The sequence below is a fragment of the Pelophylax lessonae genome (assembly GCF_965119305.1).
Source record: "Pelophylax lessonae genome assembly, chromosome: 8".
Classification (NCBI taxonomy): domain Eukaryota; kingdom Metazoa; phylum Chordata; class Amphibia; order Anura; family Ranidae; genus Pelophylax; species Pelophylax lessonae.
The window spans coordinates 277,781,848-277,794,241 of NC_138775.1; the positions used below are offsets into that span (position 1 = coordinate 277,781,848).

The 12,394-nt window shown below is 43.6% G+C and overlaps 1 protein-coding gene across 1 annotated transcript in view; it reads right to left on the reverse strand.

Annotated features, from left to right (window-relative positions):
- CACHD1 (cache domain containing 1) overlaps positions 1 to 12,394 on the reverse strand; it is a gene marked incomplete at its 5' end in the record, with an annotated part of 252,596 nt that overhangs the window by 44,273 nt on the left and 195,929 nt on the right. Inside the window, 3 exons of the mRNA XM_082265153.1 lie at positions 2,922 to 3,039; positions 3,582 to 3,705; positions 11,195 to 11,344. Coding sequence (XP_082121279.1) covers positions 2,922 to 3,039; positions 3,582 to 3,705; positions 11,195 to 11,344 — 392 coding nt within the window. The remainder of the gene's footprint in view (positions 1 to 2,921; positions 3,040 to 3,581; positions 3,706 to 11,194; positions 11,345 to 12,394) is intronic.

The following is a 12,394-nucleotide window of genomic DNA, read 5'->3' on the forward strand; positions in this document are numbered from 1 at the left end:
AATCATCCCTTTAATTACTAACACACAGGAAGTACATGGGTTTCGTGGCTGACTAAATGCTGGGAAAGTACAGAACTAATTAAATTAAAGCTTATCTGCCAGTTCAGTCAATGCAACTGACTGATCTGTAATTTGCATAAGAAATTTTGATTTCACAAATCTGGAAAATGAACAAAGAAATTGGTGTACTGCACCTAATCCAGGGTCCAACCCCCCCAGACAAAAACTGCTTTAGGAGAGGATAGGTATGCCGCCACTAGTTTACAGCCTATAGGAAGGTGCAGTGCTCTGGACATTACACCACCCTGGAGTGCATTCATTCATGGCCCTGGGCATGGGCAGGCACCAAGGTCCAGAACTGTGCTCATGGAATGCGCTTTCCTGACTATCATGCTGCCCCCTAGCTTACAAGAGGGTAATTAAAACAGTAAATGATAGGGTCACCATCATAATACCATTGTAGGATGAATCTTAAGTAATGAATACCCTGCTTCAAGGGCTCTGCTTGTTTTTTTTTTTTTTTTTGTGCCCAGAGTTCAGCTTTAACCATAGAACCCTTATAACTTACATATACCAGTGAATAAAAGGTATCAGTTCTCAGCAATAAGGTATAAAACCAGAGCTTTTGAAGATACCAGCTAAAGGGACTGCTCTGCATATTTAAAAGGCACCATTGGAGGGTGTAGGATATATAAATTCCATTTAATGTGCCCCATATGGATTTTGTTTCATAGACAAGGCTTACCAATTACCATGGCATTATGGCTAAGGCCTCATGCACACAGGACAACTACTTTTAGTAGGAGAAATTGATCTGGGAACAATAAACACACTTGAAACTTCCCAGATTAATTTCTCCAGCGTTTAGAATGTACATGAGTTTACACACATTTAGCTGCAGAAAACCAGGTTAATGTGGTAGTAAGCCGTGGCTGGGAAAAAAAAAAAGAAAAAAATCCCCTAAAAAAACAAAGGCCTATTGTGCTAATATGCATCGCATATGAAATACTTACCGTAGAACGAAGCCCTCCAGCTGCATGCGGTCACCGCTGACAAGGCTTCCATCTTCACCCAGTCTTCCTTCCGGGTTTGCGGGCTCTGGCTGTATGAGTGGCCGGAGCCATAATGATGTCACTCCCGAGCACCTGTGCAGGAGATGTCGGCTGCGACATGGAGCTCTGACGGTCCGGCACGGTATGCTAGACCTTCAGAGAGCATGTGCCGGTGACGTCACCGGCTGTATCCATTGGGAATATCTCCTAAACAGTGCAAGTTTAGGAGGTATTCAATGTACCTACACAGGTAAGCGTTATTATAGGCTTACCTGTAGGTAAAATTAAAAAAAATAAAGACTTTACTACAACTTTATCCGCTTGCTTGCCGCCCGCCCGCCGCACATATACTGTGGCAGGCTGGCTCGGCTGCGCGAATCGGCGTATGGGTATGCCGGTTCGCGGGAGCGATGCTATGGGGCGCGCGGCCCACTCCTGTCCCCACTAGGCAGCGGGGATGCCAATCCACAGGCCCGGCGGGCGCGATTGCTCCCCGCTGAGAGAGGACGACGGCTCCTCGGACCGCTGTTCTCTCTCAAATGATCACAGAGTGCCTGTGATCCTTCTATACAGGAGCCACAGGTCTCTATGATAATTTCACAAGTCCCTCCCCCCACAGTTGGAAAACACTCCCCTGGGCTCACTATTAACCCTTTGATCACCCCTAGGTTAACCCCTTCCCTGCCAGTGTCATTATTACAGTAACAGTGCATATTTTTAGCACTGATTACTGTAGTAATGTCACTGGTCCCCCCCAAAAGTGTAAAAAATGTCAGTTGGGGGTCCGATCTGTCCGCTGCAATGTTGCAGTCCCGCTAAAAATCACAGATCGCCGCCATTACTAGTAAAAAATAAATAAAAATTACATCAATCTTTCCCCTAGTTATAGACACTATAACTTTTGCGCAAACAAATCAAAATACTCTTATTGTGATTTTTTTTACTAAAAACATGTAGCAGAATACAAATTTTAAAAGCCTAAAAGGATGAAAAATTTTGATATAAATTTTTTTTGGGGAATATTATATAGCAGAAAGTAAAAAATATATATATTTTTTTCAGAATTGTCGCTCTTTTTTTGTTTATAGCGCAAAAAATAAAAATCGCACAGGTGATCAAATACCACCAAAAGAAAGCTCTATTTGTGGGAAAAAAAGGACATCAATTTTATTTCGGTACAGTGTTGCACGACCGCGCAATTGTCCGTTAAAGTAACGCAGTGCCGAATCGCAAAAAATGGCCTGGTCATTAGGGGGGCAAAACCTTCCGGTCCAGAACTGGTTAAATGGTTCACAAATACCTAAATGTCCTGTTAATGTAAACACGGCTAGATGTCTAGGTGTTAATTCAGTCACTGGCTATAAACATGCCTATATGCATGTATTTTGACGCCCGTATGTAAGGGGCCTTAAGAGAGTGGAGGTCCTATAGGAGGTATTAGACAGGAGTAAAGACCCAGCAGAGAATAAAAACCAGCCCAATTCCAGGCAAAGCAGAAAAATCTCTTCCGAGTAAAACTCTGGCATTGTAAATGCAATGGGCTTCCAAGGTTGGGCTGTTAAGCACTGAAAAAAGCCCAACAGAGTAACTAAAGCTCTTTAAGTGCAAACATGTGATTGGCATTAATACAAATGATGCAACCCTGCTGGCCAGTCACTAAAGCTCACCGGGCAGAAGGGCTTTCCAGCACAATGCCTGAAGTGAAAATCTTCTATGAGGGGTTTGCATAGTCAGTTCTTGGGATGAATTCTCCAAGGAGAAGCTTTTTTTTCCAGGACATGTGAATTAATAAACCATTGTCCCATCACAAAATGTTATTACGACTTCATGGATTATAATTAAGAGGATGAGGCTGCTGTGCTGTCTTACCATTTTCCAGGCATAGCTGACATTATACGCCTCCTTCCCAGGGTCCCGCAGCTTGTTGATGTGCCAAGACAGCGAGGAATTCACGGGAACTGCAATGATCTGACTGCCCAGGGGGAGGCTGTGGAGGAAACGCACACTGATAAGTCTCATGCAAACAAATATGAGAGCCAGTCCCTGACAGAGACCTAACAGCTTCATCCTACCGGGCAGAGAACTGTTATTATTGCTCAAGCTTGTCAAATCAATGAAACTTCTCTAAATTACAGTGTCGCTACATTGGAGGGAATGGGCGCCTTAATACATCCATGGGGAAATGTGACTGCCGGTTTGTTAAAGAGATGGTAACTGTTACTGTGCAAGAAGAAACAGGAGCAATGTTGGAGGCAATTTACAGCACACACTAATGTTGGTAGCATAATTATTAATGTGGAATGTATGTTTCTTGATAAAGGACATATTTTTTTTCCAAGTTGGTATGGGTAAAGTTCTGCTTTAGGCCCCTTTCCCACAGGCGTTCCGATCCGCCTGTCAGTTTTCCAACGGACCTGATCGGATGCTCCATGCATCCCTATGGGGCAGCGAGTGTCAGCAGTGACATGTCCACTGACACCCACTGCTAATATTTTTTACACGTTTTCAATATTTAACCCATTTTCCTACCTGAGAATATTCTGCCGAACCAGAGAAAACTTTGGTATGTTCTCGTAGTGTATGATATCTGTGTGCAGGGGAGGCTCCACCAATAGATAGGGTCGGGTAAGCGAGGGATGCATCAGAGTATAACCTGGCAGGAAAAGAGTGAGAAGAGTAACAGATGAGGATACAAGTCTTTAGCTGTATATAAAATATAGAAACAACTTACACTAGAGATGTCCTAATACAATATATGGCCCAAACTTTTTGGACCCCTGATCACCACTCCCATATAAGCTTATTGATGCATCTGATTCCAAAACCGTCGTTGTTAATGTGGAGTTTGCTCCCCAAACCTCCCTTTGTGGCTTTGAAAGCCTAAATTTATCTTGGAAGAGATTCTACAATATGTTGGAGTGTTTGTGGGAATCTGAGCTCGGTCAATCTAAAGATCAGTTGTGAGGTTAAGGCAGTGTTTCTCAACTCCGGTCCTCAGGGCCCACTAACAGGCCAGATTTTAGGTATTACCTTGGGGAGATGCAGACTAGAATACTGCAATCACTGAGCAGCAAATGAGATCACCCGTGATGAATTTCAGATTTCTTGCAAACCTGGCCTGTTAGTGTGCCCTGAGGACAGGAGTTGAGAAACACTGGGTTAAGGTACTGGATGTTGGATGAGAAAAGCTGGCTTGCAATCAGCTTTCCATTATTTAGTTTTTAACAGGGTTCAGTTAATGGCTCTAAGCAGGCCACTTCTTCCACATCAAATGATGTCTTTATGGAGATGCTGGAACAGAAAAGGGCCTTCAAAACCTGCTACCTCATAGTTGGAACGCACATTTGTGAAATATGTCTTTATATGTATTAACAGTAACTTTAACTGGAAATTAGTGATGCACCAATACAAATTCTTTTATTAACGGAAAAAAAAAAAAAAACAGAAAAAAAATAATGATACTTTTTTTTTTTTTTTTTTTAGTACTCGCCGATACCTATCGCAACTATTTTGTTTACACTTCAGCTGTCAGCAATGGTACAAAGCATTAAAAAGTTATTTACAAATTCATTTTTTTTTACATTTTGCGCTTTTTTCTTAGGGCCCTTTCACACAGGGAGTCCGTCAGGCGGACTCCGTTTTTCTCAGCAGGGGATCGATCCGCCGATCCCCCGCTGAGCAGGCGGATGGCAGCTGTGTCTCTGAGCTGTGTGCGGAGACACAGCTGTCAAGTCCCCCTGTTCTCTATGGGGAAATCGGATGGGAACGGACTGTCTGTCCATTCTCATCTGATCCGCTGGACGGATGGAAAATAGGGTTTCCATCCGTCCAGATTTGACGGATCGGATGTCAGCGGACATGTCTCCGCTGACATCCAATGCCCTATAGAGATGCATGGGGCGTCTGTTCAGATCCGCCAAAAAAACGGACACTGCCTGTGTGAAAGGGGCCTTAATGGGAAACATGTAAATATATGCTAAAGGTGTACAAATATTAATGAACAAAGCAAAAAAAAAAGTTAATTATTAATAGTTTATAAAATAGAAGTGAACAAAAACAATCAGCAGGAAAATAATAATTAAATGGAGGAGAGTAAGAAGTTCATTAAGGCTAATGAGAGTGAATTAAGGGTTAATATGGGTTTAAACAGAGGAACATTCAAATGACAGGTTGCGCTAAACTGACTTCATCTGCAGATCAAAGTTCATCCCTTTGATTTGTAGATGAAGAAACCGCAATATAGAAAAAGAAACAATGTTTCTTTTTATTTTAGTGTTCCAGTGGCTGAGCAATGTTGATAAACATTGGGCTGCTTTTTTATTTTTTTTATTTTGACAGCTCCAATTGTCGGACTTTAAACTGTCAACAGGGGAAACCCACTGACAGCTGAATAAGTCATCGGTTGTTAAGGATGCAGCAGTTCTGCTCCTTAAAGCGGAGTTCCAGCCATTTACTCACCTGTCCAACGGTCCAGCAATGCGGCCACCGGAAGCCTCGATCCTCTCCCTCGGCGCCGGCATCACTGCTGTGGGCACCCGGCTGTTACAGTTTGCGGCTTCACAGCCGGGTACCCACTGCGCATGCGCGAGTCGCGCTGCGCGCCGTGATTGGCCGGCAATCTTCTGGGACCTCTGACGTGTCCCAGAAGATTGCAGGGAGGGAGGGAGAGAGGAGAACTTCCGCTCAGGGCGCCGCGGCGCTCCGAGCGGAAGTGGGAGCGGGTACCTGTCAAAACTAGGTACCCGCTCCCCCCCCCCAAAAAATGACATGCCAAATGTGGCATGTCGGGGGGTCAGGACTCCCTAAAGCGGAAGTTCCACTTTTGGGTGGAACTCCGCTTTAACAGAGGATTGCCTGCCTTTTTTTTTTTTTTGCAGTTCAGCTGTCAGTGGGGGAATTCCGCAGACAGTTAAAATAACCAATCCTGAAAGTATCGGTTTCAGGTATTGGTGCATTAGCACGAGTACTGATACTCTTGCAAATGCTTAGTATTGGCACCAGCATCAAAGCAACCCTACTGGAAATACCTGAACTCAATTATTCAGTCCTATAGTTTTTACAATTATTCAGTCCTATATTATTCAGTCCTATAGTTCTTACAATTATTCAGTCCTATAGTTCTTACAATTATTCAGTCCTATAGTTTTTACAATTATTCAGTCCTATAGTTTTTACAATTATTCAGTCCTATAGTTTTTACAATTATTCAGTCCTATAGTTTTTACAATTATTCAGTCCTATAGTTTTTACAATTATTCAGTCCTATAGTTCTTACAATTATTCAGTCCTATAGTTTTTACAATTATTCAGTCATATAGTTTTTACAATTATTCAGTCCTATAGTTTTTACAATTATTCAGTCCTATAGTTTTTACAATTATTCAGTCCTATAGTTTTTACAATTATTCAGTCCTATAGTTTTTGATGAAACATATTGGACTAGGTGGGACTTTAAATGAGACCCAAGCTGGTGTTGCCCGGCGTCTCCATCCCTATAACAAGAAACAAATTCTTCAACCTCATTTTGTTCATAGTTTTTGATGTGATGGTCAGGTGTCCTCAAACTTTGGCTGTATAATCTGCCTCTATGTGTGTCAGTATAACGATTTCAACACTAGAGGGTGCCAAAACACAGCTTCTGTACTCCAATAATTGTAGATAATTATCCAGGAAAAGAACCTAAAACTGATGGCACTCACAGACCCTAAAAGTCTAGTTACATACGATCAGAAAGTCGGATGCAAAATACCGCTTTCTAAGTGATCGTATGATAATCTGATCATTAGTAAAAAGCTTTCGAGAGCCGATCACAACAGTTTACACAAAATTACCTGAAGAAAAAAAAAAAAAAAATTTTTTTCTTGTACGATACCAGAAGGCATGATTTTTGTTTAATCAGTACAGTATTCACCGAAAAAAATCTGAATAGCAAGACACATGCTACAACACATTACATCACTCTAGAAGCTGTATTCAGTCGTACGAGAATTTTCGTAAGTTTAGTAACCTCTTCATTTTGAATAGGAGACTAGCATGTCAAAAAAAAAAAAAACACGATTCGTCCAATATTCTTACCTCATTCCTCGCTTGGGCAGCCTTACAGTGCTCTCCTCTCATCACTGATGCTCTGGGTTGTGGATAGGTCCTTGCCATCCCCATGTACAACGCAGGAGTATTGGTTCTGCATTGTATGTGGTAACAGAGTGCAAAGGCCAGCTGGAGTGCCTTGGAGATAAGGCTTCGGCGGACCAGTCACCTACAATAAGGCCCCTTTCACACAGGCGGACTGTTCAGATCCGCCTGTCCGTTTTTTTTTGGCGGATCTGAACGGTCCCCCCATGCATTCCTATGTCCGCTGACATCCGATTCCGAACCGTCAAAATCGGACGGATGGAAACCCTATTTTTTATCCATCTGGTGGGTCGGAGCAGATAAGAACGGACAGAGGGTCTGTTCTCATCCGATTTCCCCATAGAGATGCATGGGGACCTGACAGCTCTGACTCCGCACACATCGCGGAGACAGAGCTGCCATCCTCCTGCTCAGCGGGGGATCGGCGGATCGATCCCCTGCTGAGAAAAACTGAGTTTGCCTGACTGACTCCCTCCCTGTGTGAAAGGGGCCTTAGGCTGGCCATACATTAATCATTTTTTTCATTCACGCAGTGGGTTTAACCATACATGGATCGAAATTCGGCCGGTCCCTACTGAACCTGTATGGCTGCCCTAACTTTTCAAAAGGCTGGAAAACATGAAAGATACAGAAAATATGCCGCTAAAAGAAAAACAAAAAGTAATTTTAAATACTATTTTTGTATACGCTTGTCATGACTATTCCAATAGAATATTTAATAGTTCTGGATGTGTATTTGGCTTAGGCAGCAAAAAGGAATACCTTGCATGGCTCTGCCCACTGTCCAGAAATGAGGACACATCCTTTTATTTTTCATATACGAGATTAAATCAGACATGTGAGTACCTTTTGTTTTAAGAATACTTCAGTATGCAGGATGTTGCTTTTTGGGGACTTAAGGGAGAACAAAAAAGAACCCAGTTTTTCTGAAGGAAGATATTATGGCTAGGTATTCCCTAACAGCTCTGACCACATCCAGCCAGCGGAGTGAGATCTCCTTGGCATATTTGGGTTAAGAACAAGGGGAAGGGAGGGCAATATCCTCATTGAGGTGATAAAAAAAAAAAAAAGACCACCTTTGGAAGCAGAGGGTCTGGGTTTCAAGACCACCTTTTCCCTATGTACAGCAAGAAAAACCTCCTCACAAGAAAGAGTCCCCAACTCACATTCGATGGTGCCAATGGCCACTAGAAAGGCCACCTTACCTATGAGGTCAGTCAATGGGATATCCCAAAATTGGTTCAAAAAGGTTTTTGAAGAATATTAAGTACCAGATTTAGGTGACATGGAAACACACAAGGTCGGCATGGGTAATTAACATAAGCAACTATCTGCACAAAGGTCTAGACAACAGAGTGAAGCCAGTGGTTTCTGGAATAGAGTAGATAGGACAAAAATCTGTCCCTTTAGAGTAGTAAGTGTCAGATGCTGGTCCAGCCCAGACAGGAGGAAGGCCAGGATGCAAGAAATAGAAAATGCCCAGGGGTTCACGTGCCTACTTTTGCACCAGCCAAAGTAGGGCCTCCAGAAATGAAGGTAGATCCTACTAGTGGTGGATTTTCTTAGCTTAAGTTTGGGAATGACAATTTAGCATTGCCCCTATTCCCTTAGAACCTGGGTTTTAACAGCCATGTTGTTAAAGGGTGCAAAGGAGGGCTCAGCGACAGGAGGCCAGACTGTTTGGCAGAGGCAAAGGCTCATCTGCCAGCAGTCTGTGTACAAAGTTCTCCTAGGGCCTAGGCCAATTTGGAGCAATGAGAATCTCAGGAATCCATTCTTCATCTGTCTTTTGGAACAGATGAGGTAGAATATGGAAAAAATGAACACCAGTCTAAAAAGTGACCAAGGAATCACCAAGGGTGTCTAAGGCAAAAGCCAGGGAATCTCTGGACCTGGCCACAAACCTTTCCAACTTTTTTTTTTGTTAACATGAAGGCCATGATGTCCACAGCTAGTGTTCCTCATTGTTGACAGAGCATCAAGAAAATCTTGGGGCAGAGGAAACAGTCCCCCGGGACAAAGCATTGGCCACTTCAGGAAGTTACCTTGCCAATTTTCCACTCCTGGTATGTAAATAGAGTTGTAATATGGATCTCCACTCAGGAGAGAATTAGGCTTGCATCTTTATTGGCTGCCTGGATTTTAGTACCCCCTTGATGTGTTATGTAGGCCACAACTTTGGCATTGTCTGACTGCACCCTGACTCTGTGACCATGTTGGAGAGGGATCCAGTGTAGGACGGTAAATCTTTTGGCTCTCAGTTGAAGAATATTGATGGGGAACATAGACTCTTATGGGAACCAGGTTCCGTGGACTAACAGGAAGTGGTGTATCCCGCCCCCACCCCCTCAGATTTGCGTCCGTCAATACGATCTTCTAAAGCAGGGATCCTCAAACTGCGGCCCTCCAGCTGTTGCGGAACTACACATCCCATGAGGCATTGTAAGACTCTGACATTCAGAGACATGACTAGGCATGATGGGAATTGTAGTTCCTGAACAACTGGAGGGCTGTAGTTTGAAAAAAGCTGTTCTAGAACAATTTTCCGTATTCTAGGGCCGAGTTAGAAATCCACTATGCAAGGGAGATTTTCATCTAGTTGGACAGCACAAGTGAGTGATTCCCAGGAAAGAGCTTCTCACAGTGTGAACTAGAAGATGCAACAAGATTGAGCCACCTCATTTCCTGGCTACAGGATGTCCAGCATCTTATAGCCCTTTTCTCCCCAGACCTACTGCACCTGACTTGCCCCTTTTATTCATTAGATTTAGGGCTCTTTCACACGGTCCGCCTCCGTAGGCGGATCTGTGCTGCTCAGCGGGGATCGATCCGCGATCCCCGCTGACCTGGCGGATGACAGCTCCGTCTCCGCTTGCAGTGCGGAGAGGGAGGTGTTACAGCCCCCGCTGCTCTCTATGGGGAATCGGATGAGAGTGGACCGCCTGTCCGCTCTCATCCGATCCGATCCCCAGGACGGATGGAAAATAGGGTTTCTATCCGTCCGGATTTCACGGACAGGATTGGATGCGGATGGCAGCGGGTGTCAGCGGACATGTCACCGCTGACATCCGCTGCTCCATAGGGCTGAATGGGGCATCCGATCAAATCCGCCTAAAAAACTGACAGGCGGATCTAATCGGACCGCCCGTGTGAAAGAGCCCTTAATCAGGGAAGCTCAGCGTAACATGTGGATGTTACCTATAATGGCCTGCATACAAATATAGCCTGCCTAGGAGCATGCACTCCTGACTGGCTGCCACCCATCAAGGCATTTTAATATTTGCATAACTCTTCCCAAGAACCCGTTTATTGCTTGTATTAAAGCGAACGACTCTTAAAGTACTGAGGCATGGTGCTGTGGTGTTTTCAGGAAGCTATGTAAAGCACCCTGCCAGACCCTCCCAATAGCCATGATCTACCTGCATTGCATGGAGAAGCACAGAGGCCCAATGATATCAATAGGCCCAAAACAAAGTAGGAAATCGGAAAGGTTTTTTTAAAAAAAAATTTCATGAGCATATTAATGAAGGGGAGAGGGAGGAACCACAGAAGGCAAAATATAAGCAGATTCAATTTCTGCTTTAAATAAAACCCCTCACCCACCTAAACACTTAACGCCGCGGTTTGGAGAGCCACAGAATTCCTTGTACAGAATCACCCCGTGTTCTGAACTGGCTGGCTGCAATAGTTGCCAAGGTTGTAAAATAATTTTTAATGTGCCAAGTCTTACAAAGTTGTTTACCTTGCAGGTTGGTCCCTCTGTTATTTGATCTTCGAAGGGAATCAATTTTTTTTTTTTTTTTTTTTAAGAGCCACTTAATGTTTATCTGTTCGGAAGCCAAAATCTGCTGCAGCCAGACCAGTTCAGGATACCCTGACAGTCTCTGCAGAGCTTTATTTATTGTGAGATGAAGACGTAATAGGTGGAGAAAAAAAGCAAAACAAAAATCTGAGTCTCTTAAGGTTACGACGACTGGATGGAATGCGCCATGGTGTTGTTACAAAGATACCTTTGTTATCGATGAGGAATGTGTATGAGGCCAGGGAGTCCTGGTAGTAGGTAACGTCCTCAAGGATGTATGCGAGATTAACGTCAACGCCCACGATTCCCAGGAGCAAGTTCCCAAAATAACATGGTTTACTGACCGTCATGATTAAACCTAAAAGATACAATGCAATGGAAAATAATATGTAAATAGTCTCATCAAAAAAAAAAAAAACAATGTACTGGAATATAAATATAAACACACGTTCAATCAACATAATCGGCATGTCAGAGTTCCTTTTTTTTTGGTAGCACGCAGTCCTTGCTGTTTGCAATTAAAGCTTTAACAAAACATCTCCTGCGCATGAGTGTAATAGTCTGGCACTGGTTCCTCATGCACATCTGCTTCTCGGCACGGATCAGGGACACACCATGGTTTGCTGCCCTCTCAGGACTGGGGAAGCCCTGATAACACACTACAAAAACACAAACAAGAGAGGGCGCACCAACCTAGCGCATTATCCCATACACCAGGGATATGCAAACTGTGGTCCTTCAGATGCGGCAAAACTACAAGCCCCATAAGGCATAGCAAGATTCTGACAGCCACAAGCATGACACCCAGAGGAATGATGGGACTTGTAGTTTTGCAACAGCTGGAGGACCACAGTTTGCATATCGCTGCCATACACCATTAACAATCTTCAAATAAATCTACTCACAAACCATATGATAGACAGAGCATATCAAAGTAAGCGTCAGCTTTATGGTTGCTCGATCGACTCGAACTTGGAGGGACACCACCAGAATCTTAGCTGGCTTACGCGTTTCGAGGGTGGTGCCCTCTTCCTCAGAGCCAAACCATCTAAACCCTATCCACCCTACCCATTTCTAAGATATTTAGATATCAAAACAAGGGTATGTATAATAATATGGATATGAAACATTTTTATGGATCTAAATGACTTGGAATCATTATGGAATTTTATGTGAAGTATGTAGCTCACACAGTGAGGTCTGCTTTTGCAACTAATAAACTCACATTACCCCGGGGAGATGTGGCCCACCCTTATGATGGGAGGAGCAAAGGATTCTCATGCCATGACCAGTAGTACAGAAATTGCTGTGCCAAGAGGATTTGGATTGTTTGGCTCTGAGGAAGAGGGTACCACCTTCGAAACACGTAAGTTAACTAGGATCCTGGTGGTGTCCTTTCGAGTTTTGG